A 16,190-nucleotide genomic window follows, 5' to 3' on the forward strand; every position below is an offset into this window, starting at 1 on the left:
GAGAAGGTGTTTGATTCAGTAGAAATATCAGCCGTCATGCAGACACTGCGGAATCAGGGTGTCGATGAAGTATATATAAACATCCTGAAAGAAATCTACAGGGGATCAACTGCTACCATAGTGCTTCATAAAGAAAGCAACAGAATACCAATCAAGAAGGGTGTAAGGCAGGGGGACACAATCTCCCCAATGCTATTTACTGCGTGCTTACAGGAGGTTTTCAGATGCCTAGAATGGGAACAGTTAGGGATTAGAGTTAATGGAGAGTACCATAGTAACCTGCACTTCGCCAATGACATTGCATTGCTGAGTAACTCAGGGGAGGAATTGCAACTCATGATTACGGAGTTAGACAAGGAAAGCAGAAAGGTGGGTCTTAAAATGAATCTCCAGAAAACGAAAGTAATGTACAACAACCTCGGAAAAAAGCAGCGCTTCGAGATAGGTAATAGTGCACTTCAAGTTGTAAAAGACGATGTCTACTTATGGCAGGTAATAACCGCAGAGCCGAACCATGAGATTGAAGTAACAAGAAGAATAAGAATGGGGTGGAGCAAATTTAGCAAGCACTCTCAAATTATGACAGGTAGATTGCCACTATCTCTCAAGAGGAAGGTATATAACAGCTGTATCTTGCTGGTACTTAGCTACGGAGCAGAAACCTGGAGACTTACAAAGAGGGTTTAAGTTAAATTAAGGACGACGCAGCGAGCAATGGAAAGAAAAATGGTAGGTGTAGCCTTAAAAGACAAGAAGAGAGCAGAGTGGATTAGGGAACAAATAGGGGTTAAGGATATCATAGCTGAAATCAAGATGAAGAAATGGACATGGGCCGGTCATGTAGCACGTAGACAGGATCACCGCTGGTCGTTAAGGGTAACTAACCGGATTCCCAGAGAAGGCAAGCGGGTTAGGGGGAGACAGAAGGTTAGGTGGGCAGATGAGATTAAGAAGTTTGCGGGTATAAATTGGCAGCAGCAAGCACAGGACCGGGTTAACTGGCGGAACATGGGAGAGGCCTTTGTCCTACAGTGGACGTTGTCAGGCTGATGATGATAGGTCTGACAGCAGACACTTTCTCAAATAAATTAACAGACACCTTCAGTCATAAGGAAGCAACAAGACACTAGCAATTATGCCTTGTGATTAGAACAGCAAGGCATAAATCAAAGGCACTGCACTTCCCCCAAATGCAAGGTACATTGTTTTCCCAATAAGGCATGGCCCATATGGCCCGGTAGAAGACATCGGTGTTGGGTATTGCAGCAGAGCTGTGATGGTTGATGTCTGCTATACACTGTAGAGACACAACGATGATTATCATGAACTGGCAAGCACTGATTTACCCCCCAAGCACTCGGTACATATGGTAACGAGAGAAGCTGCGACATTCACCCATATTTAATGTTTGCCACCAGTATGTTCTCCTGTTAATTTCTAGTAGACTAGCATGGTTTGCTCTGACGGCCATGCGCAGAGCTCGAGTCACAGTGCATAGAGTGTATAGTATAGCATAGCAGGGGGTGGAAAAGAGACAGGTGAGAGGGTAAAAGCCCAGCCAAGCCAGAACCCGCCAGCTGCCCACCAGCTCTGCTGTGATCCAGCCTAGTGTACCTTAGTGCAAGCAGTGCTAATTTTTTTAATTCATGCTGAGTCCAGGTTGCCCAGCTTTCTTCTGTACCAATTAAAATATTTTTTTTTTCTGTGCAAGTTAATACTGGGTGACTGACTATTGAAACAGTTAACGCTGAAAGTTGGTCTAGTTGGTTCTGACAAGAATAAGACAGCAAAATAGAGTTACTCTAGAAAAGGTAGCATATACAGTAACTCCAGGACGAAGTGACAGCAAGCGTCCTCTGTGTATCTTTCTTTGTCCCTGTCTTATTCTTGATGGTAAATTGTATTCAGGGCTATTGAAACTTTATGCTGGCGTTGGTGCTGGTGCAAAACACCATATACCACGGCTCACTGCTGTGTTTGTATACTGCAAAGCTAGCACCATCGAGAAAGGAGAGCAAATTATATTTGCCTGCATGCTGTTTGTGTACCCGAGGTCTGCCTGACCACCTGTGTTCTCTGTCTACCCTGTACAAAAGCGTGTTTCGCTCAACAGTGTGCACATCACAGCACTTTACCGCTTGGCATGACCCATGACCTTCCAATACTAAATGTATGTACTGAGCTAACATATGCAAGATTTCTGCTGTAATTTATCACATGCTGCGAACTTTGTGGTGACAGTGGGAGTGCTTGAATGTCTTTTAGATCCTCATGGCGTGCAAGTTACTACAGGTTGCACCAATGAAAATTGCACAAGCTCCCACAACTGCCAAGAGGCCTCAGCAACAAGTACATAGAACAGCTACCTCGAGCCTAGGTGGAAAGTGAGGGCATTTAGTAAACCATCAGCAAAGTTGCATTCTTGCAAACACTGAAGCTAAGCATTAATCATTGAACACTGAATTTCAAATGCAACACATACAACATGGCAGTAACAACACTGAACGTAACATAGAACGCAGAAGCCCACCAACAAAATGATAGCTTGTTTGCCTCATCAAATCGATAAGACAAATATATTTATGGGACGATCTTGACTCTGTAATAAAGCACATGCCCAACAAACCGTTTGTCGATTGGTAAGCACTTTTTTATACCATGTCATGTGCAAAAACTGTTCATCCGCTAGTTAGTACATTAAGATATGCCATTCTTCAATGAGCAAGTAAGCCAGGGTTGCAGTGATCTTCCTGCCAGGTATGTTAGAATACCAGATTGTGTAAACAACGTGCACTTGCACTTTCACAGATGCCGACCATGCATGGCAAAAATGACAGCTGCGTCATGACAAGTCCTAATGTGGCACATGGGTTGTATGCAAGCAACACTTAGCTCGCTAGATACTTTACGGTGATGCTCTAGCAAACAAATTTAATTTGCGGAATAAACAAGCACTGTTATAAAAAGTTAAAATATGCTTACGTTTCTTACATTCACGTAAAACTTTCATTGAAAACCAGTCAAGTACCAGCAGTGAGTCATCAATTTACTTGATCTACGAATTCTTGATCCAAAAGCTCGTCAATAATGCCGCTGAACACGCGTTCGACTTCTTCAAGAACACTGCTCAAGACATCACCTAAAATGTCACTCGTAATGCTGTCAACTACCGACCAAGGATCACGTGTCTCGTCCAGCGGAAGGCGCGACTTCCAAGTCGTCCGTCTTTCAACCTGTTTCCTGTACAAATCCAGTTCCGCAATTAGACTCTCGGGCACATCAAGTGACGTTGTACGTTCGAAAATCACCTTCGCGTCGTGGCCGCTTCCGTCCGTGTGGTCGTGTATTTTACTCTTGATGACCGTAACTTCAGCGTCGTGTTCGTTTCCGTTCGCGTCGCAGGAAGCACGGCGGACCTCTTTTTTACCCTCGACCACTGCACCAGCCCACGTGACACGTCGACGAATGCCTTCCAACGGTCTGAACACTCTCTCTTTCCTCACGACACAAAACCTTTCATTCGGCTCCGGATTCAGCATTACCCGGAACCTGTCTCGGCGATGACTCTCCGAATTACGTTCGGGAGCTACTGCAGCCGTAACAGTCTGTGTTTGCGCGCACACAGTCAGCACGTCGTTTGCACGACTCGTTGACGTCTCCGGAGATTTCAAGCGGGCCACACAGCACTGAGAATCACTCTGAAGCCGCTCTAGCTCGCGGTAATAGACAGCCAGCTGATCCGACAAGCTCCGCAAGCAGTAGGCAGGTGAAGATCCCGAAACCTTTCTTATCGGTATTCTTCGAGGTGTCGCATGAGCTGCAGCCCGTCGTTGTGCCGCTGTCGCTCCGGCTGTAGCATTGTGAACCCGTTGTGTGCACTGAGGTTTCTCGACGATATTGTGCTGGACGCAGTAGCGCCTCCATTCCTCCTGTTCTCTCAGTCGTAGGAGTCGGTTCTTCACCCTTTCGTGAAAGTTCTGCAGAACGGCCAATGTCTCCGAAGAAACTGAATAGCTCATTTTAGTCGGCGCACTATCGTAGCAATGTAAAACTCGAGCTCGAACACATCGACGTTTTCCTAAAGTAGAGCCTCAAGGAGCGAACGAGCACATTCGGAGAACGCGACTATTTGAATTTTTTTGTTGCCGTGGAAACACGCGCGCCAGCTGCGCCACTTTGTTTACAGGCTTGCAATCACTTGCAACATCTTGCGTGAGCTCTGAGTGCGCTGGAAGCACTAGCGGCGTTAGTGGACTACATAATTATAAAACAAAATATGCGTCTAATAAAAAAACATAAAATTTTGGTTGTAAATTTAAAAAATAGTTTAAAAAACTAGACGTTTACTTAAATTTTTTTTATTTTTGGGTCCTGAAGTCATAGTTGACGCTAGTTTCGGTTGAGCTTGATTCCACTTTCTGTATGGTCACACAACGCGTATTTGTGTAGTTCCCTGCACGAGTTGTTTCGATCGTAGGTGCGCCGGGTGTACTGTGCGTAAACTGTATGCGTGTGTCCGGAAACAGAACAGAGAGCTCTTTAATGAATCGCCTATACAAGAGGAGGAAAACGCGCTAGATCAGTTGGTGGTAGCACTACTGTCGTAATCGGTGTCGTTTTTCCTGCTTGAGCGACAACCATGGACAAAAACGCGAAGATACGGGACCTCCTGGCAGAGATATCGAAGTTCAACGCACAGACTGCCGGTCGGGACAAATTGTTTCGGTAAGGAATGACGCTAGTGAACATTGTGCGCAAACTTGTCGATGCGATCGAGTTAATGCATTCGCTGGTGTTATTCCAGGCTTCTGCAGTACAGTAGTCGCTTCTTGTGGTACTGGATGCAGAAAACGTCAAGTCGTAGGGACACCGTGGCCCGCCTTCAAAACCTGGAGGTGACTTTCAGCTCGGGGCGAAGGCGTAAGTTATCTTTTGCGTCATTCGGGCTAATTATAACTAAGATTCCCTGACATTGCTCCGACCTAGGAGGCATCGCTCCCGCATTGACTACCGCGCGAGGCGGTTATGAAACGACCAAATGTGATAACCATTTCGCGAAATCATTTTCGATGGCGGCGTGAATGCTAGGTAGGACAGCGCACTTACTTAGTTAAGCGGGAAAAAGAGCACCAGAGGTTATATTTAGTGACCTTGGGCTGTTTCGGGTTCCACTGTTACGCGCATCGCCTGTTTGTTGCATCATCGCAAGTTCGATCTCGTTTATGCTATATGAAAGACCTTGACTTCAGACGTTTTCACACACTTAAAGCGAGACGTCTTGACATGCTGGCGCTATGGATTCCAAACCTGTCCACAGCAGCTATTTGTTTAGTATGCTTGTCAAGAAGACATTTGCTCCGTGCTGACACCTTATGGCGAAAGGCACGCATTACAATAGTGGGCTTTAAATGCCCGGTTTAATTAGTTAAATCAATGGCATCTCCACGGCTGCTGCCAAGTGCACCAATATAAAAGCTCCTCCCCCTCAGCTCTACCCGTGAAAAGATTCCAAAGAATGAGCGAATGTTCTGTAGACACTCTATCTGTTGTAGAATTTACTCAGATGAGGCCGCTATATGTTGTTTTCAAGACTACTGTGTGTTCCAACTTGGTTGTGAATAAGCAATGATACTCAATTTTGCAGAAGCAATTTTTTTTCCACTGACAAGTGTAGCATAACGCAAACTGTGCTCCTCACTGATGTTGTGGCCACGCTTGCCATGCAGTGTGTTTTCCAAATGTTTTCAATGACATAAAAGTCCAGGAACCTTTTTTTATTACCATGTGCTATTTAGGACTTCGTAACCTTCACGCTATCATTGCTTGGTAAGAGCAGTACTAAAATGGTGTAAATGTGGAATGTTTATTCAAGAAGTGTGGACTTCCTATGCACATGTTTCATCACTACTCATGTCATAGGCTTTGTCAAAAATCAGACACCAAAAAGGGCAAATGCACAATAAGTCTGCACAGTGATGTCTTGAGGTCAAAGGGGTTGTACGATGCTAATCAAGGGAACAATGGTGATGACACTTATCCTATGCTTACATAAGTACGGATGACATCTGTCTGCACGCAAAGGGACCTTGCAACATTGTTCCAAGTAACCACGGAACGGCTTCATTGAAGTCGTTTATTTTCTGATGAATTGACTACCGCAAAAATTTTTAGAATCCATCAAGCATTAGTGGGATCAAGCAAGAGAGACTCGTCACACACTGTAATTGCTTTCTCTTTTCCCTCATTCCAGCGAGCTCACCAGAAGCTCAGCAGAGAGAGACGATACAGGGCAAGGAAGTCATCACCATCAGCTTTTCTCCTATATTTTTTTTATTCGAGTGAGCGGGGGACCTTCAAGATAATCAAAAGTACATGCACGAACATGTGGTGGCATTTCATAATGGCTGTAGTAACTGTGCAGCTTATGATGCTCAAATGAGTCTGTGGCCGTGAATTTAGGTACATGGCGTGGTCATTTCGTTATGTGGCATCACTTGTCAAGAGAATAGGGAACAATTTCTAGCTGACTTAGAGTATTAATTGTTAAGTCCATGCCACATGCTGCACCATAATGTTTGGCTCGCAAGTTCTCAGACGCCTTGACTACCGATTTGCAGCACTTTCTGACTGTGTTGAAAAAGTGTTTCAGTGCCCCTTGAAGGATCCTTTGCTTATTGTGTTAAAGTGACACATGAACTCATTCTTTATGATTGGACAAGAATGGGTGCACACTCAGTTGTAAATTGTGAACTGCTAAATTGAAGAGAGCCTAATAGATGTAAGAACCTTTTCAATACAGTGTGGTAATTTGTTAATTAAGCGATTGGCATTCTTTATGGTATACATACTCATGAGCCAACATGACTTTCACAGGCTTACTGTAGGAATTCCTGATGGCATTGTTTTCATGGGCCTCTTCCACCAACGTATTGCGGTGGATTATAATGGGCGCTTCTGATCGAGTTCAATTGTCATATTCACTCGCATACTAATACCACAGCCCCATACCGATTGTCATTGGCCACTGATCCATGGCATGCCACAGTGAGGAATTTTTGCCAGGGAGGCGGGTCTTTGACGGGGCAGTAGGTATTAGGCAAGGATATGTGGTCTTGCATGATTCTATCTATGCTAGCTATGCTGTGATGGATAAAAACATTGAAGGGAGTAAGAACCTACTGTGTCACTCCATAAATGTGTCCCTGTTGAGTTGTGTATCAAATGTCAGCTGGTGTTGCTACAAATCTGCTTGTATTAGTTATGCACAGATGTAAAATTAATTTCCTCTTTGCTCACTTTTATTCCAATGACCGAGCTTTCCACCATTATCTTTTATATGCGTCGCAGATGTGCATTCACTACCACTACTATGATAGCCAGCATTACAGGGGTAATGCCTAATCTCGTGTAATGTAGCTTGCATTTGAAACATGGGCACATTATAACAAATCAGTCCACTGAGATAGATAGAAAGCTTTGTTGCAAGAAAACACGATTGCTAAATGCAGCAAGTTCATTCAGGTGCAAGGTAAATAAAATTTCAGCATATAAAGAGAGAGTCGATTGTATTGACTATACGGTACACTAAGAAGAAAAAAAAAAAGAAAGATGACTTTGGCCTTGTAGTTAAAGGCAATCGGAACGTGTGTAAATGCGTAAATTTCTATTTTTGGCCAGAGACATTGTGCTCTTTTGACCTGCTTTGGTGCCTGAAACTTTTCACTTGCCATAATTAACTGCATACATGTTCATTTCTGTCTTTAAGTGCTACGGCTTGGACGCTTTTTGGATGCCCTCCACGGTGCAACACGCACAATCAGCCTTCCGGATGTGTCGCTGCGTCTCAGCCTGACCATGGCCCGCATCGGCAATGCTTTTTACATACTGACAGACAACCTGGTCTGGCTTCACCAGGTTGGCTTGCTAACTTTGCAGAGGTAAGGTTCCTGCGGCAGACTTAAATTGATACTTGTGTTGTTTACTAGGACATGTCGCATTGATGGGTGTCATGAGAAGTGATGCCATTTTGTGTATATACAAGAACATCCTAAAAGTAGGAAAGAACATGGTCTTTATTCTTCTGTAACTGTGTACTGAACAAGACAGTAACGTACGTGGATCATCAATGGTCACAATGATAAGTAATCATTTATTGTTACAGCAATTTTCAAATAGTGATGCTTGGTCAAGTTTGTAAAAAAAAAATAATTATTTTATTCTGCTCGAGATGTCAAGCTCTCTTGTGGAAAAGCAAATAAGACACGTGTGGTTGTGGTCTACAACAGCACTTACACGTAATGAACTGCACTGATTACTTGCTTACTGAAAAAAACAAGTTTATTTGCAATTCAGTTAAAAATTACAAGTTCACCGGAAAGCTTACAGTGCCAAGTTTCATCTGCATTCCTCTATTTCAAGCTAATTCTATACCCACAATATTGTAAAAAAAAAAAAAAAAATAGGAGGTGCGATTTGTTGGTCAGTGAAGGGCCTGTAAACTGTTTTTGGCATTGCAGACAAACAACCACGATGTGTAGGTCACTCAGCAGCAAACATGATTACAAATTATGGTATATTGATGGAGTTTCAGGGCAGCTCAGGCTATGAAACGTTAGCATGGTGTGAAAGCAGCTGAAGCGTGAAAAAGAAGAAGCGCTTTGTGCCCTCCCTTTCGCGGAAGCCGTGATTGGAGAAAGTGAAAGGTAATGCACCCTACATCCTTGAAACTCCCACAACCCGTTTGTAGTCACCCATGCGTCTTGAGCAACTGTAGAACACCACTGACAGTGACGTGTGCCTTCGGCTCTTCATACGCCGTAAACCATGTAGTGCCATTACTGCAATTGTTCCAAGCAGCAAAACATCAAGAGAAGGGAAATTGGTGGGTCTGTTGACCCGTTGACGTGGTGGTGCCCTCTCATCTCTGGCACATTAGAATATGCTAGAAAGCTTCACCACACGTGGACGTTAGCTGAAGCAAAGAGAGAACATGTAAGCTCCGGCAGCGAAGCTTGCCACCAGTGGGCATGGAAATGAACACTTATGGAAAACTAAAGGACCAGTTTGAAAAATTATTCTACTGAAACATTATTCAGAAGGCACCTTGGAACTTCCAGTGATTAAGCAAATACTGTAGTGGAGGATCCTACATGGATGGTGGAGGATCCTTTAAGGAATGTAAATTCAAAGCAAGAAGACCAGAATCGATGCACGCAGTGCTGTATACATTACTTCTATCTTTCCCTGATGTGCCTATAATCACAGGCAAAAAAGTATGCCTCTTCTACCGTCTCAAGCCACCAGCTGTCAGCTTTTTTTCATAGTCACTGCATTGTTTCTGGTGCCACATCACCTGAACACTTGATGGTTGACTAGTCCACATGTGCATTGCTGTAATAGTGTAGCAATGCACGCCGTAGTAGCGCAGCGCATTGTTCTTGCTATCCGAACATCGTGGTACTACATGCATGTGTATTGCTAGCACATGTGAGACATGTCTGCTGCCAAACTGTGTACTTCCACACTCATATCTTTCCTTTGCCCAGTGCACCGATGCAGCCCCGCCGCGGTGGTCTAGTGGCTAAGGTACTCGGCTGCTGACCCGCAGGGCGCGGGTTCGAATCCCGGCTGCGTTTCCGATGGAGGCGGAAATGTTGTAGGCCCGTGTGCTCAGATTTGGGTGCACGTTAAAAAACCCCAGGTGGTCTAAATTTCCAGAGCCCTCCACTACGGCGTCTCTCATAATCATATAGTGGTTTTGGGACGTTAAACCCCACATATCAATCAGTGCACCGATACAAGCTGTGCTGGAGGCTAGCACATACATAGGCCGCACACTTTACCTTGCAAGTAATAATTGGTGTACACTAAGGCTGGGTTAACTAAGGTTGGGTGATTGTTCATGAGCTCCAGAGTTCTAGTATCTGAATGCTGTTGCCACCACTTGTACAGAGCAGATTGACTGTTTTAGTACATGGCATACGGTAGGAAAACACAGTGTCATTGTCGCACACTAGTGCAAACAGATCAATGTGTACTGTGCAGTAGAAAACAAACACGACAAGCAGATGGGGGCAAACGTAGACTCTCTACTGAATTTTTGTGTTTCACATGCCCCATATAATTATTGAATTGGGAAAAGAAAAGCTAGCTGTTGAAAAACAATTGAAAAATTGCACACTCGACGCACGAGGCAAAAGAGTACACTCATTGGCAATGGGCATCATCTCCTAGGAACGTTAGCTTTTTATCTAAGAGAAAAATGGACAGTTTGCTGATGCAGTTGTCAGCGTCTCGCTCCATTTTACCAGTGTCAGTAATTGTATGGGTACTATCACCTTGGTGCCTGCGCATCACAATTGTGCTTTCAAACTGCGCATGGCAACTGCATGTGCTGGCGTCTTGAGACAAGAAACACTCATTTCCATTTCATACATTACATGCGTGCTCACGCAGGCATTCTGTAAAGGGACCCTGAAACGGCTTTGGCGATTTTGTACAAACACATTTGACCGGTAGACCAAGTGTTATTTAGAGACCGATTTGAGTTCTCTGTGTAAACTGTGTAGTTTATCACAACGCTTTAAAGCTGCAAATTGCTGCAGATCGTTGCGATTTGGCCAATGCGTTTTCAACCGCCCAATCACAGAGTGACATGCTCTGGACACTTGGCGAGGCTAGAGCACCACATCACCGCAGCTGCTGATCTGATTGGCTGTCATGACTGTAGAATGTGCTGAAGGAAGATCGGCTGGTAGGGTAACGGCACCTGTGGAAGGGGATATAAACCACACTGCGATCTTTGTGTCTGTTTCCCGACTGCGTGCGTGCTCCCAGGCGCACTATGTGATGGCCTCCGAGACTGCACACAACCTGTTCACATGCTATCTCGGAGGTCTAGACTTGTAAAAGCTCCAATCGTCGAGTGCACTCATGAGAGCTCTGCAATCGCCAGTGTGCCTCATTAGTTGAGGAGGCCAGGCAAAGGTGAGAAGGAGGGCATGATATAATTGTCCGTAGCGGCCCTGGTACCCGCCATGTCACTGGATTTGTGGTGCAGATGATTTGATGATGCTCTATCCTAAACGCTGACAAAACTTCAAAAAACCGTTTCAGGATTTCTTCAAGGCATCTATCTTCCGCTCTGCTTAATGTAACACGCACCACATGATAGCGGAATCCTGTAGACTACACTAAAATTGGGTTTTATGCCTGACATTGCAAGAGCATTTAGGCTTGTTGCTAGCAGTTGTCGTTCTGGCAAGTTAGGAGATATTGTAAGGTGCTAAAAAGACCACCTGCACACTCAAGGCTTCTTTCATCTGGCGCGATAGCTGGTGCCTGTATGAGATCGCCGCGACATCGCATTTAATTGCGTCCATTTTATTGTAATCAGCACTCTGTCCTACAAGTGGTCCTGTCATTCACTTTGACTGCCGAGGAAGCGCTCCCCTCTCTTTTTCAGGAGACTTGAAATGTGCGCCTCCTTCTCTTCTTCCACCATTTTCACTGTTTCTATTTGCCCAACTCACATATATAAAAAACAGTGAATGTATGAATATTCAACAAAGCAACTTGGAAGCATGGTTGTACATTCTTTTTTCCTAGCATGTCTTCCATTGCCATCTCGAATTTAGAACCGTGACAGAGCATCAACTCCCCCTCCACATCTTGCTTGGTTATTCTTCACCTTTGCGGTGCGCTTGCTCCGGATTTTACGGTAAGCAAGGGAAGCTTGTTGGATTAATTGAGCCAGCACAATCCACAGCCACAAGGAAAAGAGAGCTAGTAGTCATGATTTTACAGGACTCTTTGCAGCATGCAGCCCCATTTTGTTTTTCTATGACCCTATTTATAGCGAAGCAATTTCTGTGGTGCCTGCATACCATTGTTATAAGTGTCTCCACTTATCGCCATTTTACATTAGTCATCACGAAGATATGCTTCTAAAAATATTGGGGCAGTTGGTTAAACTTTGACCTTTTGTGCAATATGGAAAGGGTTACATTTGCTTTTTAAAGGTGATGTCAATGTGAGTGAGGTTCCCATGTAGAAAAATGAAGTGCCGTCAAATCTTTGGTTTTGATCTGATTTTATTTTTACATTCTTCTGCAGTGTGAGTGTTCATGTCCAGCGTGTTTTCAACAAAACCTTATATTTAAAGCTGTCTCCTACTTTTGTGCAGGGATACCTGGAGCCGCACAAGCAATAAGTTTTGGTTGCTGGCCATTGTGGCCGCCCTGATACGCGATCTAACTGAGCTGTACCAGATACTGCCCTTGCTGTTGGCTGCACCGTCCAAGGGTGCCAACCTGAGGACCTCGCTTCGCATGCTGTGGGTGTCGGCAAGCTTCCACAAGGCACTTCTACTTGACCTGGTCAAGAACGTTGCAGACCTGTGGATACCTTACACAGCTTTGGGCCATGCCAAACTTGAACCTGGGACAATCGGGCTGCTTGGTGTTATTTCCAGTGCAGCTGCTATTCTGCCCATGCTGGACTCAACATTCTCCCTCAGCCCAGCATGAGTGAGTGTGTGTGGGACAGGTATTCACTCGTGCAAATGTAAGTGAATAACGGTTGTGCTTCGCTTAGCGGAATGTCTTCTGAAAATGTTGAGCTTCAAGACATCACTGGCAGATGCCACTTGCAGCACTGTGAGTGCCAGATGGCAGCTGTTCTATCGTGGTATGATCTTCAGGAATCTGAAGCTTTGCGAAAATGCCAGATTCACCTGGGTTTGTTGAAATACACAATCTATAATCTTATTTCTTAGAAGTTGCTCATGAGCTAGCACTGTCAGATGGAATGAACTTTTTAATGTTATGCGATAGGGAATACATTATTGATATGAATGCCTCCTTTTGGTTGTGTTAGTAGCTATGAGAGCACATCTTGTTTGAATTGTTATTAAGGACGCAATGTTGAGAGAATGTGACCGGAGGTGTGAAATCTCTACATGCACAAGCATGTGCTGTACATGTGCTTTTTGTGTACATACTCGATGGTGACACTAGCATACCGTAACCTGTGATTTTGCCATGTTGTAGATATGTTTTTATCTTTATAAAGTTATGATGTGTCTGCCGATTCGCCTTTGCATTACACATTTCTCATTCTGCCTTGTGATCAAGAGTAGGTTTCTTTTCCCCAAATATTACAGCATAATAAAACAACAAGGACGAAACAAGACTACAAGGACATCTCATCTCGTCTCATTTTTTCCGTCTTGTTTCCTGTGCTGCAGTATTCTAAAAAAGTGCAACAACACACCCAACTCACCACTTCGATCAAGATTAAGCCTAAGCTTTTATAAAAGCTTTTGTCCTTGTCAACATGGTGTGAGATATGCATTTTCACAACACGCTCAGATTGGCACAAAAAGAACTGCCTCTATTGTAGATGTGGTGTGCGATGTACATGTGTGCAACACATGCACAGAGGGACAAGAAGAAATGGCCGCATGCACTGTGCACGTGAATTTCTTTCTAAAGCAGCAGCACTGGTACACTTAGCACACTCAGAGAAAGCTGGGAAACTGGGCAGATGATATCATATTATCTGTAATGCATTGTTCGTATCAAGGTGCAAGAGTGTCCGTAGCACTGAAGTTTTACAGGGTGCGCGCTTTAGCGATGAGAGTTGAACTACAAAGCTTGTTTTTGGGCCTTTGTGAATCTCAAGATATCTTTTCTTGCTGCCCTCCCAGTAGATGTCTGTAAAAACTGGTTTGATAAGGGAGAACTAGATAGCGTCCTCTGGCCACTGAACAGCGCTCGCAGTGTGTTTCTTGATAGTATGCTCAATATACCATTGCATTGAAGCGGCAAGTCCAGCAATGCTTACACCAAGATACCTCTTTCTTATGTGTTTTCTAATAAAATTGTGTTCCATGTTCATCTTGACCACCAAACATCTGTAGTACACCATATCATTTCATGATCCTGTCTTATAATATTTTGACAAACAGCCAATGTTTACCGAAAAGTCTTGATAAATAGAAATGGAGCTTGTAAGAAAGCTGCATTCATCTGTGTGATAAAGTCTAAATTATTAGGCAAATGTGTGAACATATGTCTTGTGTATTAAACACTTTCCATGTATTTAGTTGTAGAAGTAGAAATAATTGCTCTGTATTGCTGCCATCATCTGTTGCTTTGTGGCAAAACTCAGACTTGATAATCTTTTGGTCACATTAGACTCTCAATAGCAGAGCACAGAATAATTCCCCTTTCAGTTATAGAGCATATGTGGGAAGTAAAATACTAAAATGTGCCAGAGATAACTTGAATGTGTAGTTGGCCATTAGATTAGGCCAAGTATCGTGCTGATACTCATTCAAAAAACAGTGACAGCATTTTTATCTCTTACATTGGGTCTGTATGCTGCCTTTGATCGAAGGTATATGACATGTTGTATGTATTGATAAATGAGAAAAATATCATAAAAAAACTCAAGAACACATTACAGAGGCTGCAGAGCAGACAGTTTTTACATTTAGATGAACTGGCAATCATCAATGAAACTTTGCTGTGGATCAATGAATAGTGTAGGAGCTTGTGAATATTTATTTTCAGGGTATTGGCCTGGACAGAGAAGTGATGCAACACTAAAAGTAAGACTAGCACAAAAATTTTTCATGTACTAAGAAAATGGTGGCCACATCTTGCAGTGTGTGCTGGTGAGTCAGTGTCATCTGACGCATGATTCACTTCCGAGATTGAGTGTACAATTCTGTCACTAGGAGCTATTAGAGCGAGTGACTGCTTACGGGGCTTTGGAATAGATTTGAGCGCTAACAAAGTAGTTTGTGGAGATTTATTTCACGTGGTTATTTTAAGCTGAAAGTTCGATAACACAATAGAAACTTCAACTCTTGCAGTTTCGGGTTCTGATGGGGTCAGCCTGACTACTAGGCCCGCATGCTTCTGACAACCACGCCAGACCCCGAAACTGCCTCAAAGTGTCACCTTGCACAGAAATAACCGGCTGCTTGTGGGCTCTACACAAATGTTATTGCAACTGTACAGCTATTGAAAGACTGTTTTTAAACATGTGTCCAAGAAAGCAGATCAACATGTTGTAGCATTGTGGCTTCAATATTGCACACGATCTATTGCACCGGAGCTATGGTGGATACATATCGAAGCTGGAGGATTACATGACGCAAACACAAGAACACATCATGTGTATGCAATCTCACGTGTGGGTGATGTGCCCAAGCCAGCCCGAGCACACGAGGGTGGTCCTCATGTTGTGTGAGCTTTCTCTGTGGTCTGCTGCCTGTTTCTGCAAGGCAGATCCCTCGGTGCATGCACATTTGGAAAGGCTGGCATGGATCATGGATCCTTACCATGACACCGAGTCATATCGCTGAAACTGCTATTACAGACAATGCAGCGAAACTCCCCAAGCGTTGTGACACTTCTAATACGCAGGAATGGCGAAAACACAAACGCATGCGAAAAGAACGCAGGTTAGTCATGCGTCTCGGTACTAATTTTGCATAGTGTTACAAATCTGCGTTGCGTTGCAAGTTTTGGCAGACGTGATTGTAAAAGCCCGGTGTATGCATTGTGCTTGTCGGCTCAAAATACTGAGACCTGGTGAGGGGCCCTTTAAAGACTATAGAAGCGGCAGCTTAGGACTGCATGGAATACAGCAAGACTTTGTTTGACCACAATTCATGCAGCTTCAAGAAGCCTTTAAACTTCACAATGAAACAAGAGTGTGTGACCTTGCCATAACTAAATAGCTTTAGCTTAGTGGTCATGGCTCACTCAGCTTAGGCTAGCGTAATTTGACAATTTGTACTCAGCCACTTTATGGGAACATTAGTGGGCAGGTACTCAATGCTCGTGTAAGCAGCTGAACACAAAAGGCTGCTTTTGCCTTTCTACAAAGCACATTTTGAGCGAAGCACAAGTGTGTGACCACTTAACTGCGACATGTTGCAACGATGCTGACTGCGATTTGCTGATGACCCCAACTGAAACATTACAAGAAAAAAAGCATAGGCAGAGAGTTTTCATATTCCTGGAGGGGGTGGGCGCCCGAATCGCTCTTCCACATCTCTCTCTCTCTCTATATATATATATATAGAGAGAGAGAGAGAGAGTACTAGGGAGACAATAAAAAAATGTCTGTTACATAAAAAGAACCTTTATTTTCTTGATGCGCACATCATCCCA

At 43.9% G+C, this 16,190-nt stretch overlaps 1 protein-coding gene across 1 annotated transcript; it reads left to right on the forward strand.

The window, feature by feature from the left end:
• Positions 1–4,458: 4,458 nt before the first annotated feature.
• Positions 4,459–12,923, forward strand: LOC142815885 (peroxisomal membrane protein 11A-like). Its single transcript, XM_075894160.1, has 4 exons — positions 4,459–4,725; positions 4,805–4,920; positions 7,766–7,937; positions 12,185–12,923. Exons 1-4 carry the CDS (start codon positions 4,640–4,642, stop codon positions 12,525–12,527), a joined length of 717 nt encoding a protein of 238 aa, XP_075750275.1. The 5' UTR covers positions 4,459–4,639; the 3' UTR covers positions 12,528–12,923.
• The last annotated feature ends 3,267 nt before the right edge of the window (positions 12,924–16,190 follow it).

Source organism: Rhipicephalus microplus, chromosome 1 (genome assembly GCF_043290135.1).
Source record: "Rhipicephalus microplus isolate Deutch F79 chromosome 1, USDA_Rmic, whole genome shotgun sequence".
NCBI classification, from domain to species: Eukaryota; Metazoa; Arthropoda; class Arachnida; order Ixodida; family Ixodidae; genus Rhipicephalus; species Rhipicephalus microplus.

Bases quoted from the DNA above. Each gene is read 5' to 3' on its own strand.
- LOC142815885 (XM_075894160.1), top strand. From the start codon at position 4,640: ATGGACAAAAACGCGAAGATACGGGACCTCCTGGCAGAGATATCGAAG. The intron at 4,726-4,804 runs GTAAGGAATGAC...GTGTTATTCCAG, and splicing joins GGTCGGGACAAATTGTTTCG to GCTTCTGCAGTACAGTAGTC. The intron at 4,921-7,765 runs GTAAGTTATCTT...TCTGTCTTTAAG, and splicing joins TTTCAGCTCGGGGCGAAGGC to TGCTACGGCTTGGACGCTTT.